At 40.5% G+C, this 26,173-nt stretch overlaps 1 protein-coding gene across 2 annotated transcripts in view; it reads left to right on the forward strand.

Moving 5' to 3' along the window:
* UVRAG (UV radiation resistance associated) overlaps positions 1-26,173 on the forward strand; it is a 112,968-nt gene that overhangs the window by 57,863 nt on the left and 28,932 nt on the right. For both annotated transcript variants that reach the window (XM_074572301.1, XM_074572302.1), the window contains exon 13: positions 17,776-17,854. In XM_074572301.1, the coding sequence (XP_074428402.1) occupies positions 17,776-17,854 (79 nt within the window). The remainder of the gene's footprint in view (positions 1-17,775; positions 17,855-26,173) is intronic.

Genomic DNA, 26,173 nt, shown 5'->3' on the forward strand with positions numbered 1-26,173 from the left:
AGTCCAACCATCAACCCAACACTGCCAAAACCACCACTAACCCATGTCCCTCAGCACCACGTCTGCCCGGCTTTTAAATCCCTCCAGGGATGGCGACTCCACCACTTCCCTGGGCAGCCTCTTCCAATGCTTGACGACCCTTTCAGTGTAAAAAATTCTCCTAATATCCAATCTAAACCTCCCCTGGCACAACTGGAGGCTGTTCCCTCTTGTCCTGTGGCCTGTTCCTTGGGAAATGAGACTGACCCCCACCTCTCTACACCCTCCTTTCAGGGAGTTGTAGATGCAAAGTATGCAATCAAAATGCTATAGTATTTTAACACTCTTAACACTCCTAATAGTCCAAATCAAGACGGAAGGGTCTTATTGTGCATATTTGACAGGATTGGGATGCTCGGAAGTGTCTGATTTCTTTGAGGCTCAATGACCTTTGCAGGACAGCAGAGGTAATTTGCCTTAAGAGTTAAATTCACTGAGGTCTTCCTGTTTTGACACAATGAAATATGATTCTATAATTATGTCTTGCAAATTAATTTTGATACCACTTTAATAACTTGTCCAAACACTTCCTGGGTAACTTAAGAGAAACATTAATCTGTTTTGCTTCAGTTTACTTCTCTAAGCATATGATCATCCTCCTTCCTGTACATCGCTTTCAGAAGGCTAGCAAACGAGAACACTTGTATCTGGAAAACAAATTTCTGAGGAGTAGAGCTGCCTGTGTGTGGGTGTATAAAGATTAAACCAATTTCCTGTTGTCTGAGACAGATTGGAAGGTTTAGTCCTTCAGGCTCTTGCCTTCCAAACCCTCATGACTTAATACTTTATTTCACAACAGATTTCTGAAAAGGAGAAAGCTTAGCTAAGTATATAAATCCCTGCTGGCCCATTTACCTGTGTTCTGCAAGATTTTTTCAGGATTAGCTCCTGCCTGAGGTCTTCTCTTCCCAGCTATTGGAGAGTCAATCCTACCAACTCTCGAAGGACTTCGGTTGCTATAGAAAACCTCGAATGTCTTAACTTGCAGTTTTCTTTCTAAACTAATAGCTCATGTTTCTCACCTGCTCCTAACTGGATTGAACATAGCAATTAACATGCATTATTAAATTTCTTTATTTCAATCACCTCTCCTTTAGCAGCTTTTCAATCTCCAACATAAACTGTTGAATAATTTTAGTGAGGTTTTCCCAATGCACAATCTTTACTGTAACACATAGCATCGTGATTATTGACTAGGTTAAACGTTTTACTTGGCTTTGTACGTTTTTTGGACTGCAGAGTTGTCCTGAGATCCATATTAAGAGCTTCTAAAAATCGTACATTGGGGGAATAGCTTATGTTTTCACTCGAGAGCATTTTCATGTGTTTGTTTTTAATGTTATACTGTATAAATGTGTTACTTCACTTTCAAGTTTCTTTACCAGCTTTTTAAAGCCCTTATTATAAGCTGGTTAAATATTTTGAGAGCTTTCAGAGTGTAAGTTGTGCTTGGGAAATACTTTATCTGCTACGAATTTCTTTACTTGGCTAATCCAGGTCACACATATCTCAAGGCTCTTGTAGAAGTATTCCATTTTGTCTGCTGCAGTTCCTGTTATGTTGGAACTTGGGAGCGTACAAAAGAAGTAGGAGGTTGTGGCAAGAACTTAGTCTGGCCACGTTACTGAAGGTAGAATGAGGTATAAAATACCTGCCAGTGGCATACAACGTATAGTCAGCTTTGTAATTGTAGAGATGTTAGTGTTTATGACCTATTCAGTGACTGTTCTCTTGCCGTATTCCACAACATCATTTTGGTCCTACTAAAAGGCTGTAAGTTTTCTCTCATAAGTCTACTTTTTATGACTTTCTGAACCACCAAGGTAAGGCAAGAACATAACTTTCACTAAATATCTCATTAAGGCACTTCTTTAGTGCTCCATTTCAACATCTCCAGGGTGCATCGAATTTGTAGGAAGAGAGAGTACCATTCCTTAAAATTTCTGGAGTCTGAAAGATTTCAAAGCAAATGATGGATATGTAACTCCCAAATTTCAGCTACTTGGGACAGCAGCGTGTTCCTCTCTCCTGTGACAAACACACACGCTTGCTGAATAAACCACCTAAATTCCTTGGCACTGGTCTTGTGGAACTGAAACCTAGCACTTCATTGCGTCCTCATAAATGTAGTAAGAATGCTGAGATTAAACTATTTGTGATACGTTCGGATCCTGTCTGTCAAGCCCTGCATTTAATGCTTTTATTGGTCTGCTCCCAGACTTTTAAAGAAAGAATGGCTTGCAGTTTAGAGCAAAATAAGGCGTGTTACGTCTGGAGTGAGACATACTTTGTGAATTTGCCTTTATTGGTGTTGCTGTTGTCATATTTTTTTTAGATAGTCTTCCCTTCAGTTCTCTTCTTTGAGTGCCGATACAAGCTAAATATCTCGCGTTTTGCTGTTTGGAAGCTTATTGAATCTTCTGAACCAATATCACTCTCCTTGTTGGTTTTAAAGTGAGTACAGTAAAGCCCACTTATGCCATCTGTTTGGGAGTCTTGGCATCTCTGTTGACTCAAAGCTGTGCTCAGTTGCTATATTTTATAACTGAAACTCCACATGACACTTCTACAACCTGCTAGTTGAATATTTAAGAATAGAACACTCATTTCATCAAATCATGTTAGACAGCTTGGAAATGCATATACTCCCTTAAGAAAAATAACGGGTTTTGGAGTTCAGTCGCCTTTCTGGTACCTTGCGTGTGTCTGGACAAATGAAATGCACACGCAGAGCAATCACTTCTGTTGTATTTTTGCATTCTCATTAATACTGCATCTTTTAAAAAAAAAAAAAAAAAAACACCCCGAAACTCTTACTTCCCTGCTAGGTAACTTGGAAAGGAGGATGGTTTCAAGAAATAATTTTGCTAACGTTGTTTCTCTGTAGTAATAGTAAAGAGAAATCAAAGTACTATATGCAGTCTGTTCTGGCTCATGCTACACCTTACCACCAAAATGTGTTTAGGGAGGGTTAGAAAACTAACAGTAGTAAGAAAGTAATCACCTCAAAGTCGTATTGCAGGTTAAGGGCAAAAAATGAAGGTGTAGAATGCAGGATTTAAAAAGGTTTTGTATTTAAAAGACGAAAAAGAACACTAGTTTTCTAGCATAGCTACTGGAGGATGTACAGGCATTTCAGAGTTGGCTGCTGTCAAAGGGGTGCTATTTTTTTCTTGGTTTATATGTTTAAATATTGAACTTGTTGCTACCTGATGTTATAAAGGTCAAAAATACATATAAAGTTTAAAAATAAAAAAATAAAAAAAGCCAACCAAACAGGCCCTAGACAGTCATGGAAGAAGCCTGATCTAATCTGGTATATTTTTTTTGCAGGAATATTTGGCATTAGCTGACCTGAGATAACAGTGAAGAACTGTAAAGGTTTCCTTGGCATTTTATAGTTTATAGAAAGATTTAAAGTCTTCTATTCAACTTGGCTTGACAAATACAGACACCAACAGGCCGAAGGATACACAAGCAGCTGTGATGCAGGCTTAGACTTCTGCCTTCAAAGGCATCTGACCTCTTTGCAGTTGTGTCTTAACGATTTTTTAAATTTTTTTTTATGTACCTCAGGACCCATTTACCTGCAGTTTAGATATCGGGGACACTTGAAGAATTGAACTTTAGCACTTTCGTTGCCAGAGCTCTGTCTTGTGACTGAAATCAAGCTCCAGAAGAACTAATCATGGAGAACAATTAATTTTTTGGGTTTTTTCTGGACCAATAGCTTTAGCTCCTTGAATTTCTGTATAAAGTAACAGTATTGAGCAACAGTACTTGTTAGTTTTGCAACAAATCTGTGCATTTTTCATTTTTGAAGAAATCACTCTGTAGCATAAGAGTAAGAATAGTGTTAAGTAGCAATGGTAGGGAGTTTTATGGTTAATTCCCTGACTGGCCTAGTTGGAATGACTTCTATTCTGCTTGTTTTTGTAAATTGTGCTTTTTGTTCTGCCTGAACACCTTCTGTTGTCATTGGGAAATGTCTGGCAGTTGCCCTACTGTGTTCTCATGGAAAACATGATCGAAATGTAGCTGTGTTTGCAGCGAAAAGTGATAGGTCTGATCCTGAAGTAATTTTCTAGAAACTATTTCTGTGATGTGGAGTTGTACTTCAGAATTGTCTTTTTCTGTAGCTCAACTTTGTCATTATTGCAAACTTCGGGCATGCCAGAAGATTGTAATTATTGCACAAGTCTTGTGAGGGGCAGCTGAGAGAGCTGGGGGTGTTCAGCGTGGAGGAAGGGAGGCTGAGGGGAGACCTTCTCGCTCTCTACAACTCTCTGAAAGGAGGGGGTAGCCGTGGGGGTCAGTCTCATCTCCCAAGGAACAGGCGATGGGACACGAGGAAATGCCCTGATGTTGTGCCAGGGGAGGTTTAGGATGGATATTAGGAAAAATTTCTTCACTGAAAGGGTAATTAAGCATTGGAACAGGCTGCCCAGGGAAGTGGTTGAGGCACCATCCCTGGAGGTATTTAAAAGACAGGTAGACATGGTGCTTAGAGATATGGTTTAGTGATGGTTTTTGTCAGTGTTGGGTTGATGGTTGGAACTGATGATCTTAAAGGTCTCTTCCAACCATAACAATTCTATGATTCTATTCCATGATTCTAATCTTTTCTTGTCTTGATGTTTAATTTAGGTAGGTGTTCTAGAATTAGCTGTTCTGAGCTAGGGTTGTGAAGATCTCCTGGCATCAGGCTTGATCTGGAACCAAGGTCTGAGTATGTCCAGCCTTCTAGATGGCAGAGGCACTGCAGCACTTGAATTGCTGCTGTGATTCTCTGGGTGCCAAAATCTTAAAGGCCAGTTTTTTTTCATTGCTGTAGCCTGTGTGGGAGGTACAAAGATATGAATAATAAAAACCGTGTTATCTTTCATTGGGATGAGGCAGTCTTGTAGCAACAGAAGAGTGCATCAAGCATGAAACACAGGTGCCCTTGTTGGATCTTCAGAATAGTTCTGGACTCTTTAAGGCTGTAAAGCCTTGAGTGAGTTTATCCTAATTCAGCTTCTGTACGGCTCAAGCCGACATGCAAGTGCTGGGCCAAAGGGCTGCAGCACTGTGTGCGGGGAACGCGGTCGTCTCTGCGTGGCTTGCTCAGGTCTTGAATTCAAACCCAACAGGCTGCTTTATCCCAGTTTGGGATGCTTTTAATTAGTTTTGGGAGCCAAATTTTAGAGAAGTTGAAAAGTTAAGAGTAGTGGGGCCAGATCAGGGGGGTTGGAACTTAGATGATCTTTAAAGTCCCTTCCAACTCTAACCATTCTGTGATTCTGTGTACTTTTAATCACACTTTAATCTGCACTTTTAATCAAGCAGTTCATTCGATATGCTCATGTTGTGTTTTAGACATACTTATTTGAACCGATAAAGAAAACTTCCATTATATTGTATGTGGTTCACACAGTGTTAAGTCATGCAATCTATGTTACTGACAGGGAAAGTTCTGATGTGAAAAGTCTCACTTCTCGGGTCTGTAAAGCAAAGTTTATGTCAAAACCCAGTTCTGCTACAAGACTGCTTCCAAATTACCTTTCTCAATGCATTGTATTTCAGTTCTTTTAAGTGTGACAAGCTGTATTTGTAAATAAGTGGAGATTAAGTGTTGCTGAACAGGCACGTAGGTGATTTTGGAGCATTTGCAAACCACTTGTTGAATAAACGTCGTCTAAAAGTGTTCCTCACTACTGTGGCCGTGCTCCTGTGTCGAAGAAGGGGGAAAATCAGAGTTTCTACTCTTAATTTTACTACAGCGGAAGGTGGTTATTGCGTTGAGCCTGGTAACAGATAAGCCGCTTGCAACAAAGCAGTCTGAAAAACCGTAACACAAGCAAGTGAAAAATAACTTTTCACTGACATTACCATCCTCCAGCTTAATTGAGAAGTCTTTAATCATATTTGGTACTTTGGCTGAGATAATGAAATGGCAGCTTTGGGAAGAAATCTTGGCAAACTTAAATCAGATGGAGGGAGATGGTTTGTTGAGAAATCTAATAGCTGTCAAAGCAAAGTTGATTCTCTGTGGTAGATTGAGTGTGTGTTAAGTGTTCAACTATATTGCTCAAAGAATGCTTTTTGCCATGAACTTATCTTGAACTGTATTTTTACGTTCCACATTCTTGAGGATATTTAGCTAGAATCCTGCCTTATTTTATTCTTGATCACCAAAATAATGCTTTTTGCCTTTGTTGGGTCAGCAAATATTATTGTGTGGAGATTAAGAATTAGATCAGGTGTTCTTTAATAAATTTAGATACTGTTAATGCTATTTCTGGGAACTCAGGAACAGGCTCCTGGCCGGTCTGAGAAAGCAGATTTTGTTTACTGCAGTAGATGAGACCACTGACCCCAGACATCCACAGCTGACAAATGTTCCTGCGAAGACACACTAGTCTGAATTTACTCCCATTGGAACACTATACTCCTGATGAGATTATTTTTCAAAACATTACTTCATTTTTCAATAAGCGGGGACTTGACCTGTAGAAAGTGTCCTCTAGTTAAAAACAATCCTTCAGTGGCAGAGAGATTTAAAGCTCTGATAGCGAGATTGTCTGCTCTGTCCTTACAGATAGTCCTTGCCTTGTGATATCCATCACGCCGTGTATGTAGCAAGCCTTGAATTCAAGCTGAAATATGTCACGGAATTGCCCGATCTACAAAACACCATCAGCGTCGCTTGTTCCATGGTTTGCTGGCTGTTTTTGAGGTGTTTGAAAATGTTATTTGCTGAACTAGTAGAATGATACCCTCTTGTTTTATCAAGAACTGCCTGGCTTTCATAATCTGGGTCTTTGCTTTCTTTCCCTGTGTATTCAGCCTGTACATATTGAAGCTATTGTATGTTCTCCAAGAGCAAGGTCACAGCAGTTACACTTCTTAATAGAAAGATGGCAGTGCTTCTGCTTTTGATTATTTTCCCGTTGAGCTATTCCGATAGGCATTTTGAAAATACATTTTGTAAAGTTAAACTGCCAATATGTTTTCCTTTTCCAGTAAACTAATTATCTTCGTATTGTGTAAAGCTTGAACAAGGATATGCTTTTTTCCCTTGGCAGTCTGTATTTTTGTCATCAAGTTTGTTTTACAAGTATAGCTTTTTCTCTCAAGTAGAAACTAAAACCCGTGTAGTAATCAAATCTGAATTCACTTGTGATTTGTGATTCATATTCATGTCTTAATCTCATCTCTAACAAAGCAAAGTGCACGCTTGTAATCCTTTTTTTTTTTCTGCCTTTTCATTTGATTTCAGCGTTGCTCACCAGGTGGGGATCTTATTTTTCTGTTTAAAACTTTTCTGATCATGCTGATTGTTGGTGGACTACTTAGCTGTTGCTGGTAGCCTAGTAGTCACCCTAAGGTCAGTTTGTGGCCTCTGCCACCAACTAGTAGCTTGATCTGAAAAGGATGTGAAGTGCTCTGTGTTGCATCTCTACAACTGAGAAGTCTGATGGTGAAGGCACTTTCGTACTGGCGCATTTTAATTGTGTTCCTTCCCATAAACACTCAGTGCTTTGGGTCTGGTACGGAAGATCTGTGCCAGTCTCTGCTCTGAAGCTGATAGAACTGTGGTCCAGCTTATCTGAGAAGGAAACAGTTTTTGAAGCTGTGTAGCCAAAGCTTCTTGAGCATTGGTCTTCTGCTGGAGTGGGAAGAGGTTGGAAGTGCTGGGTATTTTGGTGCCAGTGGCTCTTTAGCAGCCTACTTTTCCTAATACTTGATTCAAAGTGTCCTGGGGAATCATGATTTCAAGTGACCTGGCTGGACAGTGGTGGTACTTCTCACTTAAAAGGCCTTCAAGGTTTCTGATTGAGAAAAGTCTTAGCGCGGTTCAATAGCGTGAGCTTTCTCCTCTGGATACAGCATTCCTTTTCAGTGAGCAAACAGGATGTGGTTGGGTTGGAGGGAAAACATGAGCTCCTTCCTCCCCTGCCTGCCCCCCCTCACAGCCCCCCAAAAGGGGCTGAGGCTGAAATAACTCAAACTTCAGTAAATATTTAAACCTTGGTCTTGTACACTCCTCATACTTCAGTCATATCAAGCAAGAACTTGTGACTTTTTCAGGTTGTTATCTTATCTGGGTTGGGCTGTTTAGTTCTATCCTCGTGTAGGGTGTCCTATCCATGGGCTTAAGCTTGAAATTCATCATTTTCTAAACTGCCCTGTTTTTCGGTAGTGCTGCGTGAGGCACAGTTGTTCCCTAGATCTGATGGATGACTCTCCGCTATCACACCAGCGACTGTTACAGTCGCAAAAATTACATCAGTTCTTTATCTGGATAATAGTGAATAATTGGGTTTCAGCTGCGTTCTGCCAAGTCTGCTCTACTGTCGTCTCCCTGCAGCCATTCTGCTTCCTGTCCTTGGAAATAAGAAGGGAAGGAAAAAGCCATGTCAAGTTTGTTCTCTGACAAATTCGGTGGATGAAGTTGGGCATGAAGCAAAGGTACAGCGAATATGGTGATGTAAAAATAAAGTGGTATCGGCTTCACTTAGTCGATGGACTAAGTTTCTGATCTTCAGTTGACTACTGGATAATTAAACATTCTTAAAACATAAATATTCTTGCTGTTAATTTCGCTTGCTAAGCTATACATATTAGAGGTCCTTAAACTTTTGCATCACTTAAAAAAATTAAGCTTATCTAACACCATTCCGAACTAGATTTGGAATTTTACTTAGATTTGCCAAATGGGATGTAACATGCTATTTAAATTGTGCCACGCTTCCAGCCTGTGGAAAACAGTTAGATGTGATGTGTAAAAAAATCATTATTTTACTGACTTCTTCCCTAAAGAGCTTTCTGAAGGAGAGATTAAACTTTGAGACTTTAATGTAATTTGGGATATGGCAGAAGTCTGAACAGAAGAGAGAATAAAAGATCTAAAACATATGGTGTAATACCAAAGTAGAAGCAGGTGAAAGCAGTTAAATATGAAGCAATTTCTTAAGCTTTAAAAATAGTTGTATTAAAGACAGGCGGTTATAGACAATAAAAATTCGCCACCAATATATTGGTACATATGTGATTTTTCTGGATACAGAGGAGTTCATAAATCACAGAACACAACAGTAAATGTATTTGGACTTGAATTCATAAGAGATACTTGAGGTCTGAAACAAATGTATGGAATAAGGATTCTTTCAGCTTTTCCTAACAGTTACCATCTGACTGAACCAAGAATCCTGTGGTGACTTATTGCATGTTCACCAAATGCTGAGGTTACTATGTAAAACAGCTAAAGATTAGCTGAGGATATAAAATCAAACAATATCTTGATGGCTGATGCTTACTTGTCTAAGGTCAGCTAAAAAGGGTAAAACAGTGAAGTTCTTACTGGTTAGAGTAGAATAATTAAGACACTTTATTTATGTAAGAAGGGTTGTCCTGATGCTTAAAACACTGAAATTGGGCTAATCACATTTTTAGCTTTGAAACAGACCTCTGGTTTTCCAGAATTGATATCTGTGGGCAGCAGAAGCAATCTTTAAAAGATCTTTTTTTCTGTAGTCAATTTTCTGATTTTTATATACCTCAGTATTATGAGCAGTTTTGGTTGGAGACGCTGTAGTAGCAAACTTCCTGCCCAGGCTGTCTTAGCAAAACCTCTAGTTTAGTCCATATATTCAAAAGTCAGTAAGACATGGATTAATCCCCTTTCTTTTATTAAGAAGGAACTAATACTTTTTATAAGGGAAAAACACCCACTGAACCTGACTGATCCAAACTGTAGGCATCTCACCTTAATCTGTAAACATGGAAAAGAAAAATCCGTGCAAGAAGCTTTTCTCTACCATCTGCCCCTGAAATTTCTCAGTTACCTTCAGCAGCACATAAGCAGAGTCTCCTTTGGTGTGCTGTGAACCATAAAAAATAAGGTTGAAATGAACACTGGAAAGTAATTTTGACAGTCTTCCCACCCCAAGGAGGGATGAAACTTATTTAGAGGGAAGAGTTACCATAGCTGAGGTACAGGGAGGTTTGAACTTGCCTTAGAGACACTACATCATAGAAGCATAGATGGTTTGGGTTGGAAGGGACCTTAGAAATCATCCAGTTCCAACCCCCTGCCCTGGGCAGGGACACCTCCCACTAGACCAGGTTGCTCCAAGCCCCGTCCAACCTGGCCTTGAACCCCTCCGGGGATGGGGCAGCCACAGCTTCTCTGGGCAACCTGGGCCAGGGGCTCACCACTCTCACAGCCAAGAATTTCTTCTTAATATCTCATCTAAATCTCCCCTCTGTCAGTGTAAAACCCTTCCCCCTCATCCCATGGCTCCCAGCTTTCCTGGAGCCCCTTTAGGGACTGGAAGGGGCTCCAAGGTCTCCCTGGAGCCTTCTCTTCTCCAGGTTGAACCCCCCCAACTCTCTCAGCCCGTCCTCCCAGCAGAGGGGCTCCAGCCCTCCCAGCATCTCCGGGGCCTCCTCTGGCCCCGCTCCAACAGCCCCGTGTCTCTCCTGTGCTGAGGCCCCAGAGCTGGAGGCAGCACTGCAGGGGGGTCTCCCCCGAGCGGAGCAGAGGGGCAGAATCCCCCCCCTCGCCCTGCTGCCCACGCTGCTGGGGATGCAGCCCAGGCTGTGGGGGGGTTTCTGGGCTGCCAGTGCACATTGCCGTCTCATATTGAGCTTCTCATCCATCAGCACCCCCAAGTCCTTCTCCTCAGGGCTGCTCTCCATCCATTTTCCACCCAGCCTGGATTTGTGCTTGGGATTGCCCTGACCTGCATCTTTGTGCCTCTAGCTTTATGATTGTAAGATCTGCTTGTGTCTGGATGAACAGGTAGTTGTAGCAATGCGGAGCAATGGATGGTGGTCTCATGGGGCGTGCTGCAGCTTTTAGATCAGATGGCAACAGAAATGTCATAAAGTCACAACTCTACTTACAGTAGAAATGTTTTCAGGCCCCTGGACAAGCACAGCTGGCAAAGGCACTCATTAGAACTCATATCTGCTCATCCTATGCTGCTCCCAGACCACAAATGTTTGTAGACATACTCAAGACTACATCTTGAACTGAAAACTGAAATCTGCCTTGGTTTAGCACTGATATTTCTGTTTAGCTATTTGCATCTTAATGATTCAGCTGGAGTGGAAATCATGGCAACCAGCCACCACTAGTTTTCCATATTGACTGGGAATGCATATATTGAGTTTCTTTTTTTTAACAGAAAGACTTTGAAACCAGACTTGACAATTTAGTACCCTGTCTACGTTCTTTGTAACCTTAAAATGTGATTTACTCTCATAGGATTACACTTTGTTTTTCAGTTTTAGGGGTATGCGTGTTTGTAATATCTAAAATGTGTTCTACTTGACTAAATACCATGTTAGGAAAAAAAAAAAATCTCGTTAAAGACTAACTCCAAAGTAAGAGCTTCCTAAGAGTCCAGTTAATGGTTTAGTTGGGTGCCTGTAGGCTTGATACCCATCAGAATGGAATTTCTTATGCAAATGCTCAAAGTAACTGTTTGTTTTAAAACTTAGCATTTGTGAAGTGCTGCAAGATCCTTGAAGAACCCACAATTTACATTCCATGGTTGATGGTAGGATGCTGGTTCTGTAATTTCAACTTGGAGAAGAGGTAGACCTTCAGCCCTGATTTTTCTATAAAAGGCTGATTTGGGGTTACTTTTCCCCATCAGAGTAACCCTGAACAAAGCACGTAACCTTTGCCTCGCTTTTTCCTTTTCACAACTCTTTTGGGAGGGTTTAGTGAGGGTTAGTACTCTAGAAACTTTCACATAGAGTCTACAGCGTAAAATAACACCAATGTTGACATTTCACTTAACCACTCCTTTTAGCTGGGATTTCTTCCTTTTCCACCCCTGTTTGCCTGGGCAGTTTACAAGGAAATTAGAGATTCTTCCTCTTAGGCTTGCACAAATCTGTATTCACTTGAGTGCATGCTTTGATTTGTTAGTCTCACTTGAGTTTCTTACAAGTAGATATATTTGGTTATGTAGATGAGTGGTTCTCCAAGCCTTGACTGGTTGTACTTGTTTGCTTACTCATTGCCTATCAGCAAAACCTCCTTGGGTATAAATAGACTGAAACGAAGTTGCCTTATGTGCTCCAAAACCCCAATGGTTCTTTGTTTTTAGAACTGCTCAGTGGTTAGTAGCATCCAGTTTTGTTAAACACAAGATTTCAGTCCTAAGCTGTGAGGTTCAACAAGGCCAATGCAGGGTCCCGCACTTGGGTCACAAAAACCCGATGCAGCACTATCGGCGGGTGGCTGGAGAGCTGCTTGGCAGAAAAGGACCTGGGGGGGGTGGTCAACAGCCAGCTGAATATGAGCCAGCAGTGTGCCCAGCTGGCCAAGAAGCCAACAGTATCCTGGCCTGTATCAGGAACAGTGTGGTGAGTAGGACTGTGGAAGTGATCGTCCCCCTTTACTTGGCACTGGTGAGGCCCCACCTCGAGTGCTGTGTCCAGTTTTGGGCCCCTCACCACAAAAAAGCCACTGAGGTGCTGGAGCGTGTCCAGAGAAGGGCACCGGAGCTGGTGAGGGGTCTGGAGCACAAGTCTGGTGAGGAGCGGCTGAGGGAGCTGGGGGTGTTCAGCCTGGAGAAAAGGAGGCTGAGGGGAGACCTTCTCGCTCTCTGCAACTCCCTGAAAGGAGGGGGTAGCCAGGGGGGGTCGGTCTCTTCTCCCAAGGAACAGGCAATGGGACAAGAGGGAATGCCCTGATGTTGTGCCAGGGGAGGTTTAGGATGGATATTAGGAAAAATTTCTTCACAGAAAGGGTTATCAAGCATATCAGGCTGCCCAGGGCAGTGTTGGAGTTGCCATCCCTGGAGGTATTTAAAAGCCGGGTAGACGTAGTGCTTAGAGATACAGTTTAGTGATGGTTTTTGTCAGTGTTAGGTTGATGGTTGGTCTCGATGATCTGAAAGGTGCCTTCCAACCTAGGCAATTCTATGATTCTAAGAATAATATCCAATTTGAATGTTAGTTGCTTTCGATGGAAGAGGAGAGTTTCTTGACTAGCTGTTAATAACGTGCTCCCTTCTGACTTCCATTCCAGTTCTTCCTGGACCACGTTTAAGTTGAAGAGTTCTTGATCCCGCAGCTGACATCTGCTTAGGAAGTGTGGCAGTAATTAACAGGGGATAAATTGAAATAAAGTGGTTGATGTTGACTTGTTGGGATGAAGATTGTAGGTAGAGAGGAGATGCTTATTCTTGGGAGAGACAGGAGAGAGGTAAGGTGGAGGCGGATGAGTTGAGTTGCCATCACTGTTCTAAACTCTGCTCAAATGAAATTATTCAGAAGTGATTAGAAGTGCCTTGTAGCTGCTTCTATGATTATTTTTTTTAATGATTGTTTTTTACTGTTGTCCATGAGAAATAGCAGTCAAACCCACCTCTTGTGAGACTGATAAAACTTGGCTCTTGAACGTATTAGTTTTAGTATAAGCCTTGTGTGTGCTTTGGGGCTGTCAAAATGACAGTTGTTCTAGTTCATTATGGAATAAACTGTTCTGTCATTGTGGTGGTACAATAAGAAGAATACAACTTTTGTCCAAAGCAACGTGCCATGAAAGGGGAGGTGAGTTATATGTCTAAAAATGTAACGCATGTGTATGTTTTGTGATTTCTTATGCATTTGCCTCTGTTCCCGCAGTGTGGTAGAGCTGTGTAACGCTGGTCATCTGACTTGGATCCCAGTGAGTCCTATAAAACAGAACCCGTGACTCAAAGAAATTAATAAAAACTCTGCATTTGTCACACTCCTTCAGGATTAAGTAAGCAAAACATAAAACTTCCAAACCAGACGTAAGCTTTTAAGATCGAGAATCCTCTTTATGTTATCTTAGATCTTAAAGGCGTATATTGACCATCTGGTTAAAATCAGTCTGGTGTGCAGTTTGGATCACTTTTATACAGTGTTCTCCACCTTGTGAAGTCAGGGTGGGACTTGTTTAACTTGTCATTCCCTTTATCGCTGCTAGACCTTATGGTTTTCCCCAGCGCAGGCTCTTACCATTGCTGACATCTCAGATGTCTTAAGTGAAGCAAGAATAGCCTTGAGTACAGTGGAAACGTGAGGTGCAGAAACAACTCCAAATGGGGTTAACCTGTTATAAGTTTCTAAATATTTTGGGTTTTTTCTTGCATCAAGTTAACGTTCTCTGAACTAAGATCTTCTTTATGAGTCACAGTTAAAATTATTACTGCTGTATGCCATGTGCTTTTTTTTTATATAGAAATAGAATAGCTATTGTAAACTCAGGGTGTATGAGGGCTGTGTTTTAAGAAGTTGTTATGGTTTGAGAAACCCATAACAATTTATTGTCGTTCAGACAATTATTCTATCGCCTGATGACCCCTCCCCACCCGGGAAGAGGAATTGGGGAAAACAAGAAAACACGAGGTTGGTATATAGATAGTTTTAATAGGATAAGACTAAATAACTAACAATAATGACAAAGAACCAGTATTGATCACAATACTAATACAAAATATACAAGAATTATCGTCAGCCAGCTATATCAGCAGGAAGCCATGCACTCCCAGCAGGGACAGCCAGTGTGGGACACTGCGAGCGCTGCGGCTTCAGGAGGAAGGGAACGAACGGCTCAGGGGTCCAGCACCAGGGCAAGGAGTTCTCTGGACCACAGCTATCAAGGGAGAGTCGAACTACACAGCAAACTTCCTAATTTATATTGAATGTGACCTTCATGGTATGAAATAATCTTGTTGGCCAGTCTGGGTCAAAAGCCCAGGCCTTGCTGCGCCTCACCCCTGCACCTGGCAAGGCTCAAAAATGTTAAGACCTTGAATCCCACGTAGCCTAACTGATTATAAAGTAAATATTTTCCCAAATTCAGACACTAGAGTCTTCTTCAAGTACTGTTTTCCCCAGCATTAGAGGAGAAATCAGTCCTATGTTGCTCAACCCAGGACAGAAGTCTACGCACTATTGAAAAGTAATATTCTATAGCCATAAGATAAATATCAATGTATTTTTGCAAGGGCACACTTTGAACCTCAAAGAGCAGAAGCTGATTTGTTCGTAATTCCTGCCTGCTGGCATGGTAGGTGTGTGTTTTTCTTACGGTGTATAAACGTACAGCTCCGAGGAGGACCAGAGCTCAACAAGTTCTCTACTGCTTGCTGACTTTTCTCAGATGATCCCTTCTGGTGATTACACAACAGACAGCAATGGCGTGGTGTTTTTCTTCTTTCCAGTAAACACATCACACTTATTCCTTTGAATTTGCCATCTTAGAGTAAGTACTTGTGGTCTGCTTTAAAGGAGTTCAATGATTTGTATTTTTTTTTTTTTTTCAAACATAGCAAGAATGGAAACAAGGAAGGTACATGTTGGAGTAGAATGGGCATGTGGATGCCATTTTGCTTTTTATTGAGTGTTCCACGATTATAAAACTACTAAAATAGTAGCTTTCAAATGTATTTTTTTGAGCAAGTATAACTAAAACCTTACCCAGCAGACATAACTTTTTGCAGCGTGCCAAAGTGAGAGATTTCGCTTACAATCGTGCTTTTCGAAGGAGCAGGCAAGAAGAATGTCACAGAGGGAGCCGGCAGTTAAAGTTGTGTTCAATTATACTCAATGAAGCACTATATAAAATGTCGTGGTTCCTCTTCCTTCAGTTTATTGCTTGTGACCAGGCTTAATGGGCAAAGTGAGATAACACGCAAAGAGAGAGACATAAAAGTTGGTCGCATTTTTCTCAGAGCCGTAAATGTGCACGCACAGACATCCACTGACGTTCTTCAAGATTTTCATGTAAATGTTTCTGTTATGAAAGCTGACACAGGGTCGTGTGTACTTTAGAGTCTTTCAAGATTAATTAGTGGAAGTTAGAGCACAGAAATGGGAATATTAGCAAAGAAGCAGGACGAACGTGATAAACAGAAAAGCTTGATCTTTACCACTTGAAAGAAACTGCGTGTGGGAGATGGTAGCGAGCACCGTAAAACAGTTTTTTTTATCCTCTTTTCTATATTGCATGTATTGAAGACCTCTGTGTCTAATAATAGAATACAAGGTTCCCATTACTCGTGACTTAATGAAATACTATCTTCTAGTGAAACGCTGCTTGTGTTCCTAATGGTGCTTTTATTGTCAAGCTTCAGTTAGTTTTATACTGTTAATTGTAAAGGTATCCTTTAAATCTAAATTCTGCTCTATTTGGGTAGTGTAATTGTGGATATTGAACTGAATTCCTCTTTGATTTGTATTTTACACTTAGGACAATGCCTCATGGAATTTTTGTAGCGTGTGTTCATTTTGAAAGGTTTTCTTTGCTTGCACGGGGAACTAGTTGGATTTATAGATCTATTAAGCAAGGTGAGCTAGATATATACTGTTCTTGGTGATTTTTATATTCCTCAACTTAAAGTGACCTAGTGAGTTTGAAAGTGGCATAAAACTTGAAGCTGACGTCTTAGTATTTGATCTGCTGTGATCATGACCTCTTAACCTTTAGCTTTAATGGCGCTATATAATTCTCTTTAAAAGTTACAAATGTACTCTACTGTAGGGCTGATTGATGATAAAATACACTTTGCGTAATCGCCCCTCTAGAACGTGTGTTGTTTCTAGTAGATATGGATCTCCTATATTTGTTATCTTATATTTGAGAGAGACTTTGGTTTCTGATGTAATGTGGGGTTTTGGGCAGATAATTCGCTCAGCGTCTTGATTAGGGGCTACAGAACACGCGGGTCTTGAAAAACGCAAAAGCTCGTTTCGTGGTGTAGTTCCCAGAAACGTAAATTTTAGGTTGTCCGAAGATTATGGTGTTGACCGTCGTGACCTGGTGGTAAGGAAGAGTCAAAAGACAATCTTAAGAAATGCAGAGTACAGATATTAAAATTGTTTATGGGAACTGCTTCACTTAAGCAAAGATTCCTAAAACATGCACATAAAATTATATTAAAATTATATTCATTCATGCAGACTGTCAAACAATTTCAATTGTTTAGGAATTAAAATTTTGGTTCTCTGATCCCATGCAGCAGTTAGGAGAAAAATAAGCTGTGCTACTTTCTTATAAGCTATTTTGCTACATCTAGGTTATTTACAAATGTGAAAAATGCTTTATTAAATAGGAGAAATAAACATTAGGAATATAATATTTGCAAGGACTGTAGTGACCTGTGATGCTGTAACTGACTTGAGCCTTTGGGGGGGGGAGGGGTGTGAAGCTTGTTGAAAGGAAAGGAATTGCTTGTAGTCTCTAAGTTGTCTTCTGTGTGTGAAGAGATTTGTGCTCTTTTAATCACAAAATGCCAATCAAAAGAGAACATCTTTCTTCAAAGATTATTTCCGTTTGGCAATGAGCTAACGAAATGCGAACAGCTGAATGCAAAGTGATACGGTGGGATCTGGTATTATGCTTCTTAAAACGTGCTTCGCTTAGTGAGGGGAATGTTGCAGCACTGGGAGACTCATAAAACATTTAAAAACTTTCAAAAAAAAAAAAAAAACAAACCCTAAAATACTTTTAGAAAATGTAATTCATTAGGTGAAATTGTCATCATTTTTTTTTTTTAAAAGGCTGGTTGACTGGAATTGCTGAGGGTTCCTGAGTACATCCTGTAGAGGGGGTTGCAGGGAGAAGTCAACAAGGGAGGCTTTTTAAATCTTTACCTTCTCAGAAAAGGCGTCTGTGGCTTTTTAAAGTTTACTTAAGCATGTGAATAAGTTCACCTTAAATGCTTTTTCTGTTTTGTTTTTTTTCTTTCCCATCAGATTTCCTTTATATCCCAAAGGAGGGGAGAAACTGCAGTTTGAATATGGAGTGTATCTTCTCAACAAAAATATAGCACAGGTTGGTACACTGAGATATTTTTTTTTTTTATGAATATCTACAATCTACTTAGTGTCGGCGTGGCAGGAGTGCACATCTACTGTCTTGCGACGCTGTTCTCTCTGGTGAACATCTGTCAGCTATTGGAGGTATTCTTCAAATCATTGTCTGCACTTACCTTACTGCTTTGTGCTCTTGTGGTGCTTGGAGAAGGGCTTGCCAGGTAGTAATGAATCTTTTCTTTTTCAAATAAATACTGTGAGTCTGTACACCCTGATTTGAAAATTGTAAATATTTTCTGGGTTTTTTTATTCTATCATACTTGTTGATCCATTCACGTCATTCTCGTTGCTGCTTTAATTTTGGTGTATTATTACTTTACCTTCTATCATACTCCTATACTTATGATAAGGAAACACAACAAACTGGAAAACCTTAAGTCTTGCTAATGTATGACTTTATATTTAAAAAAAAAAAAGTGCTCTAATCCTTACTAAATCTAATCTTTGCTCTTAATGTGTTTTTAAAAATCATCCTTTACTTTGGCAAACGCATGAGAGTTTACAAACTTGTATTTGAGATGATACTAATACCTGCTGTGGACATATTTGGTATGGAATTTAGAAAACGTTTGAAAAGCTGATCTGAAAGGGAGCTGGGGAGACCATTTAGACTGTTGCCTAATCCTAGGGCAGGGTCATCTGCTCTTACGCCATCCCTGGTAAATATTTGTTTAACCTTCCCTGAAGGAAAGGGATCTGTGATCTCAGTAGTCTCTTCCAGTTGTTGGCTGTCCTGGCCATAAAAGTCTTTTCTGATATCTCATCCAAATCTGTCTTGCTTCTATTTAACCACATAATCGCTTACTATAATAATCTATTCATTTAATTTGCTTCCTATTTACAAAATGTATGTATGGAAAGAGAACTTTTTTCTAAAATGCTGTCTCATGGTTAATGTCTCAACTTCTGAGCGTTCGTGTTGTCTCCTCTTCTCCATCTCAATCCACATCCTTCTTGAAGAGCAGTGCCCAAGGCTGGATGCACCATGCAGCTCTTCCCTTCAAAACAGTCTGTAGGATGGGAGAAGTGCGTCACAGGTCTTGTCATTTTTGTTCAGCTCATCATAGTCTGATAGGTTTGTACTCTTTAACAGCTTAACACGATGAATTTTGTGATTCACTACAACCTGCAGCCTCAGGTCTCTTCTGCACAGCAACAAAATAGTCCATGCTGAATTTGTGCAGATCACTCACTTGATTCATGTTTTACATGCTGTACTTCACGTGCCCCTTTTTCTTCCTAATGGTGTCTCTGATTTGCTGAAATAACTCTAGCAGATGGGGAAAGGTGGGTTGAGAACTCAGTCTCAGCATTGTGCTATCTGCATGGGAGCTTAATCTCTAGCCAGGTCACCTAATTAAAATATTGAATAGAACTGGGCTAAAGCCTAGACCCAGGTGGAGCCCCGCTTCACTAGCACTTCCATTTACAGCAGTGAACCGTTGTTTAACTACGCCCAAAGAGTACTTACTAGCTCTGTATTCATTCATACTTCATCAATATCCCATTTCCCTGTATTTCCAAGCATATTACACCATAAAGTGCCAAGAGATTTATTTAAATTCCAACAGAAATATGACATTTCAGTCTCTAACCTGTTTGTATGGCTCGAAATTAGATTTGCCTGACAGTTTTATTCTTGAAAAAACTGATCTTTTTTATGCTTAGTTTTCTAGTTGTTTGGTTTGTTTTTCCAGTTCTCTCTTCCACCACTTTTTTTCCCCATTCCCTACCCCAAATTGAAGTAAAGCTTCTGGGTCTTTTTGTGTTGTTTGTTTTTTTAAGCTTGGATTGCATTTACCATTTTCCAGACTTCTGGTCTCTTGCCCATGCGTAGTGTATTTTGGAAGATAACCTCCAATGGCTCTGAAATTACTTAAAGGCTAAAATACCTTAAGATGAAGTTAATCAAGTCCTGCTAATCTTGGAAATTCACTTAACCAAGCTGTTAATATAACTTAGACTGTGACTCTTTGTTGCTGGTATTAATAATGGCAGCCAGCTGTTCACACTTGACTTTCATAGGGAAGACTAGTAAAAGAAAGGGATTAAATACTCTTTCCTTCAAATGCTTTGATAGCTTTCTCTCTCCATTACTATCAAATCAGTGCTTTCCTTAATCTCTATTTATGTAAATACATTAGTTCATTCTGTAACTTGTGAGTCGTGATGCTGCTTGCTTTGCTTTTCAGCCTTTCATGGTTTTGCTCCTATTCTGGAGTTTGCTGTTCAGTTGTGTGATGCAAGGGCTCTGGGCTTCTTCCTGCATTGAGGATATGAACTCTTCATTGAGCCCAAGCTGGTCATCTTTCCAGTTCTTGTAGTCTGGGTTAGTTGTAGTATTTTTTTTTTTTATAGGAACTGCCACCACTTCACTTGTTTTCCTGTTTTTCTCTTTGACTTGTCATCTCTTGAGTTGTTCGCACTGTTGGACCTACTGAAATCTCTCATTCTGATTTTGTTCTGTCCTATTTCTGAAGGACAATGAACAGTTGAACACATGGTCACTTACCCATGTTGCCTTCCAAGTTCTTGCAGTTGGTTTCTGAAATCACTGGCATGCGTTTAAACTCATAAAAATAAATGAAGACTTTAAGTATGTATTTGTTTAAAAAAGTTTCCAAATTTACATGGGGTCACTGGTGCTGGTACAAACTAGAGCAGTCTATGGCCAAACTTTGAAGTGGTTTGTGCAACACCAGTGGTTCACATGTTAATGCTTGAGATTGTATAGATTGTTGAATATAAAAACATAATAAAAGTAAATCGTAATTTCTGGGGGGCTTCTACTTACTTAATCAGGAAAGTGTTACTGAGGTCCATATAAACTGTTGTAGTCACCTTTGTTTTGATGTCCTTGGTCAAATATTGCAGCTTTTTATAGTTCTGCCAAGGGGAAATTCCATTGTGAAAGCAGAACAGGTAGATTATGTGCAGAAATACATCACAAAACTTCTGAACTTGGGGGCTGATTTCATCTAAAAAGCTGAGATTGTTTGTATCCTTTGTGTGTTCCTTTGGAGGCTGGAACTCTTGAATTTAAGTAGCTTTTAGAAGATCTTAAGGCTGCTTTGAGAGAAGCTTCCAGGTATGTTTAGTTCACGTGAATGTGTGAAAATAATTAAGTTTGGATGGAGATCTCTCTGTCTTATCTCTAGACCATCTTATCTCTAGACCATCACAACCTGTGAGAGCCCTTAAAAAGGCCCAAAGGTGTTGGCCTTAATTCAGAGAACCAGTCCTGCAAATTATTCTGTCGTTAATTAATGTGGATCAGGTACTTAATTCCCTCTGGCTGCTGTGGGCGGATTGGAGGTGCCTGGGAGGAACAGTGCTGACTCTACTGGAGCTTCAAGAGAAGAGCTTGTGTCTTCATCATCTTACTTGAATCATTGATGAATTGAATCATTGAATCTTGATCGCTGGGGGTGAGAAACAAAGAGCCCAGAAAAAACGTGTATCAACTTAAAGAAATACTTGAAAGGATTTGTGTAAACTCCCCTAGTTTCACAAATTTATTTATTTTTCCTTTCACAATCACGTGGAGTTCTGACAACAAGGAGGAACATGAGTGGGAAAGAAGTGAGACTGGGTTGATATTAAGTAGAATTACTGAAATAAAAACTCTTCTAGAGATAAAGTGGTACTGTTTTGTAAAACAGCAGGATAATAACAATGAAAACCACATCTTGCACTTGGGAGAATTCAGCTGGAATTAGAAGCAGCTCAGTTCTAGCTTGGTAGAGCATTTATTTGGAGAAACTTGCTTTGCTGTTACATTCCGAAGTCAAAACAATGTGTGTTAATTCCGCGAGTTCATAATAACTTCCATCTGTACGTGAGCACAAATTATTTCAATCCCCATATTTTCTATTTGTAAAATTGAATCCCTCACAAAGTTCACAGAGTAGCTTTTTATGTTGGGTAATATTAGGTAAGACCATAAATTTCCAGTCTCTGACTCTTAACAAACATACAAATGTGTTATTTTTTTTCAAAGGGAAATTAGTGACTTATGCCTAATAACATCAGCACCAAAAAAAAAAAAATCATTGTTATTCCAGAGCATTGTCAAAGGTGAAGCACAATACAGCTCCTAAAAATGGGAGGGAATGGCTCAGCTCTCAAAAGCATTGAGCACTGGGAGAGCATTCAGTTGGTAACTGTCTCCACAAACTCTGCAACTGCCAAGTTCATAGAATCATAGAATGTGTTGGGTTGGAAGGGACCTCTAAAGGCCATCTAGTCCAACCCCCTGCAGTGAGCAGGGACATCTTCAACTAGGTCAGGTTGCGCAGAGCCTCATCAAGCCTGGCCTTGAATGTCTCCAGGGATGGGGCCTCCCCCACCTCTCTGGGCAACCTGGGCCAGTGTCTCACCACCCTCAGTGTAAAGAACTTCTTCCTAAAGTTATGGATGTTATGGAGTTACGGATGTGTGTGGAGTATCTGAGGAAGATGAGGCTTTAGAAGGAGAAAGGAATGAACTTTAGCATTGGGTTTCACAGTAGAGAAGTTGAGATAACACGGTAAAAACCTCCTGTTGCAGTGGATGAATATTAGGAACTCACTGAAGCGTTGTGGTTTTTTTTGTTTTGTGGGAGATAAGCAAACATCCAGCCTGGGCAAGCTGGCATCTCTTGGAGAGTCACTACTTCCTTCTGCCTTTAGTGAACGTGGCCTCAGAAACGGTGGTGTTCTGTCCTTGTCTAAATTACTGGCTCTTGAAAGGAGACTTCCAAAACTGGATATCAAATTAATTTCGACTGTTCTACAACTCTTTAATTCCCTAGGGCCACGCCAAGGAGGGATTGTGTCTTGTCTTACCCCATTTCATCGCTGTTGTTTGTCAGGGAGGCTCTGTGGTTGGTGGTAGTTGGAGCATACCTTCCCTGGCATCGCTTCCAGGTTTTGTGAAATCTTTTTGATTTGTTACACTACATGAGTTAAGTGGGTTTTTTTTCTGTTCAGGCTGAATGTGTTGCACATGAGCGCCTCACAAGGCAAGGCTTCTCTTCTGATCCAGCCTTGATTTGTTTTGTCAGACAACTATTGAGTGATGTTAGACTGATAATCCTGCTCGCGTTGGCATGGTTTGCGCAGCCCCGGCCAAAGAATAGTTCTGCTTTCATCTGACAGTCATTAGCAACAGACGAACTTTGCTATTTGACACGAAAAAAAAATCACTCAAACAATCTTTTGTCAGCTCCCCCAAGGATGTTTGTTTTCACATCAATACAGTACAGACCCAAGCGAGTGACTTGTGTCTAGACCTTCTTTCATGTATCCAGAGTCACTCTGTCCACATGGTGGCAGACAACATTTACATCCTTGTCTCTTGATCTTGTGGAAACGGTGCTTTTTGGTTCAGTTGCTTGTCAATGCACGAGGTAAGTAACATTCACAGAAGCACAGCAGAAAAGCAAAATACTTCTTGATGTATTTTAGTTGCAGTCAAACTGATATCTTTTCTAATAGCCACATGGAATAAAAGTTGAATGCTTATGTACTAGAGCCACATGTAAGAAACTGAACTGAAATTCCACTCTTAAACACGAAATGAGGCAAGATGTCCAGTTCTTGGCTCTATTAGACTATCTAGCATGTGAGAAAATCAACTTTATAATAGAAACTATTAAACTTTTCCATGGGAAGTTGAACGGCAGAAATGTTAGGACTAGAAATTTGTTTTGGCAATAAACACTAGGCGCAGAAGTGCCTTTAAGAGTTCTGTGGGTATCGGTGTGGATGCGGTGGTTATGACCCTTCGAGCGCAGGATACTGTGACTTGCACACTACATCTTTTTACGAGGCCCCTAAACTAAGATCATAAAATGTACAGTTCAGAAAGAATGCACTGTCTGAATTTGTGGCCAATTTAACTGCATAGGGAAAAGTGTTCTTGAAAGAGCACAGGTTGAAGCCAGAGCTGAGTCCTCATCTTGTAAAGTGCCAAGCATTCATTTTAATGTTAAGAGGAAGGGACTGCACCTGAAAAACCACAAAGTACCTTCTCCAGCTGCGTAGAGCCAAAAGCTTTTAGGAGAAGTTTCATTCCTGAAAGTCTCCGAGGGTAGCAATGGGCTGATCCCTAGCCAGATCATTTAGAATTGGGGAATTTACATATGGTTTTTTTGCAAACTTGTTGGAAGGCTTTCTTTTTTTCCTTTCCTATCGCTCATGCCAAGATAAAATAGGTTGAAATGAGACTGGATTAGCTGTAACAACAGCCGCCCTCTTCATTCGGATCAAAGCCTGCCTATCCTTGCCCATAGGCAGTCAGTACGGAGCAGCAAAAGCCAACGTTAACTTGCGGAGAAGATCTTGGCTCTCCAACCTGCGCCCATCACCGCACCTGCAGCGTGAGCCCGGCTAGTGCTTCTTGGTCTGGTTGTAGGGAGAATGGAGCAGACCAGGTGGGGTGAACATGGTTGGGTGGAAAAGAAGTCACACCACCAGCTATGCCTAGAGCCACTTCTTGGAAATAATTTTGGGGACCAGCCCATGTAAGGATGCTCTGTGTGTTAGATCGCTTGTTTGCTATGTAGCTGTCATCGTCTCTGGGTGTTAACTCTTCAGGCCACTAGTTTTTTTAAAAAAATGAGTATGTGTTTATAATAGAACCAAAATTTAGTAATCAAAAGGAAAATGGATTCCTGATATAGTTAAGCTGACATAAACACAGGTGATTTGCCAAGTTAAACTGCTTCGTTAGTATATATAAAGCGCTGCATTTTGAAATTGGAAGAGATAGGAAAGTGGGCTCTATTATCAAGCTGTGGCACACTGTGTTAGTGTAGGAAAAAGATGTAGTGGGTAATTTTTCCTAATGAGTAGGGTGTGTGCTCTGAGGCAAAGCTTGACTTTCAGATATAAAGTGTTAACACCTGTGGAATTCGTGGACCTCATTTGTGAGCCTGTCCCTTCCTTCTGGAGCCTTCTCACTTTTTGCCATGTTGCCATCTCTTGATAGGGAAAAAAAACATGCTAAAATGATTATCGTTTCCTGAAACCCCACTTGTGGTAATACATAAAAATTGCTCTTAAGTGTCATTAGCAAGCAAGCGACAAGCTGTGACTGTTTTTTTGCCGAGCTTCTGTTATTTTCACTTCTCCATCCACGCATGTTCTTTTTTCTGCTGTTGTGTAGTTTAATATGTCTGTTTTGTGCGCCACGAGGCAGGGTTTGTCTCCTACTTCTATGCATAGGATTTGGCACGTGAGGGCACAATTCCTGTTTTGAAAGTTTTGGGTGAGAGAGCTGTTTAGTCATCCATAAATGCCTTTCAGGCCTATTATATACTGTGGTTGAAGCTTAGAGGGAGTTGTTCTCTAACAAAAGGAATAGAAATGTCTGATATCTATTGGATCATTTACTTTTTGATCAGTCCAGAATGCCTGGAAATCCAGAGCTTGAAAGTATTTTGTTTTTCAAGATACTTGAAATACTAAGGGGGATATTGTGTCTGCCTTTGCTGGCCTTGTGCATAATTTACGTGAATACTTCTCCAGTTAATATTGTGTAAACAGGAAAAAAAAAGCTCTGGTTCAATTTAGCAAATACAAGTTGCTAGTTGTTTTCAGGAAGGGTGTGGCTGAATAGAGCTTGCTTGAATGCTCCCTGACCTTGTCTTTTAAGTTTGAAATATGCTCCATCATATGAGAAATGATTTCCCGTATTGGGCTGTTTTAGGTGCTATTTGGTGTTCGCTGAACGATGGTGTTATCCTGATAGGAAGCAAGCCTTACACAGATTAAACTATTGATTCTATTCTCCTCGAGTGAGAGATCTTCACGTTTGATTTACAGTCTAGTCTTTTTAGAAGTCACTCTCCTTTGCCCACTACAAGTATCAGAGTGGACGCCTGGGAAGCAGTTCAGCTTAGGTGAAACATGGGGCTGGGAGCTGAGAATCCCCAAATTCTTTCTACATTTCGTCTCTGTGGCATGGGCGGAATCACTTGCTCTTTGAGTAACGCTTCCTTGAAGGAAGAGCCTTTTCTTTTTTTCACTTGAAGGAGCAGGTTTCACAAACATGGATGAATGCTTTAGGAAAAACCGCTAAAAGCTCAATTTTAGCCATTTTAAAACAAAGGCTTTCCCATCATAGCATAAAAGAACAAATAGCTGGAAGACTTTGTGTTTGCGATACCAAATGGAGTGTATTATTTGTGTGCACTGAAACAATCCTTACAGGTTTCCTTTCCTCAACGTCTTAAGGTACAAGGTAAAGGTAGACTGATGCCAAATGAGAAAATTACCTGGTTTTGGAGATTTAT

This window comes from Larus michahellis, chromosome 1 (genome assembly GCF_964199755.1).
Source record: "Larus michahellis chromosome 1, bLarMic1.1, whole genome shotgun sequence".
Classification (NCBI taxonomy): Eukaryota; Metazoa; Chordata; class Aves; order Charadriiformes; family Laridae; genus Larus; species Larus michahellis.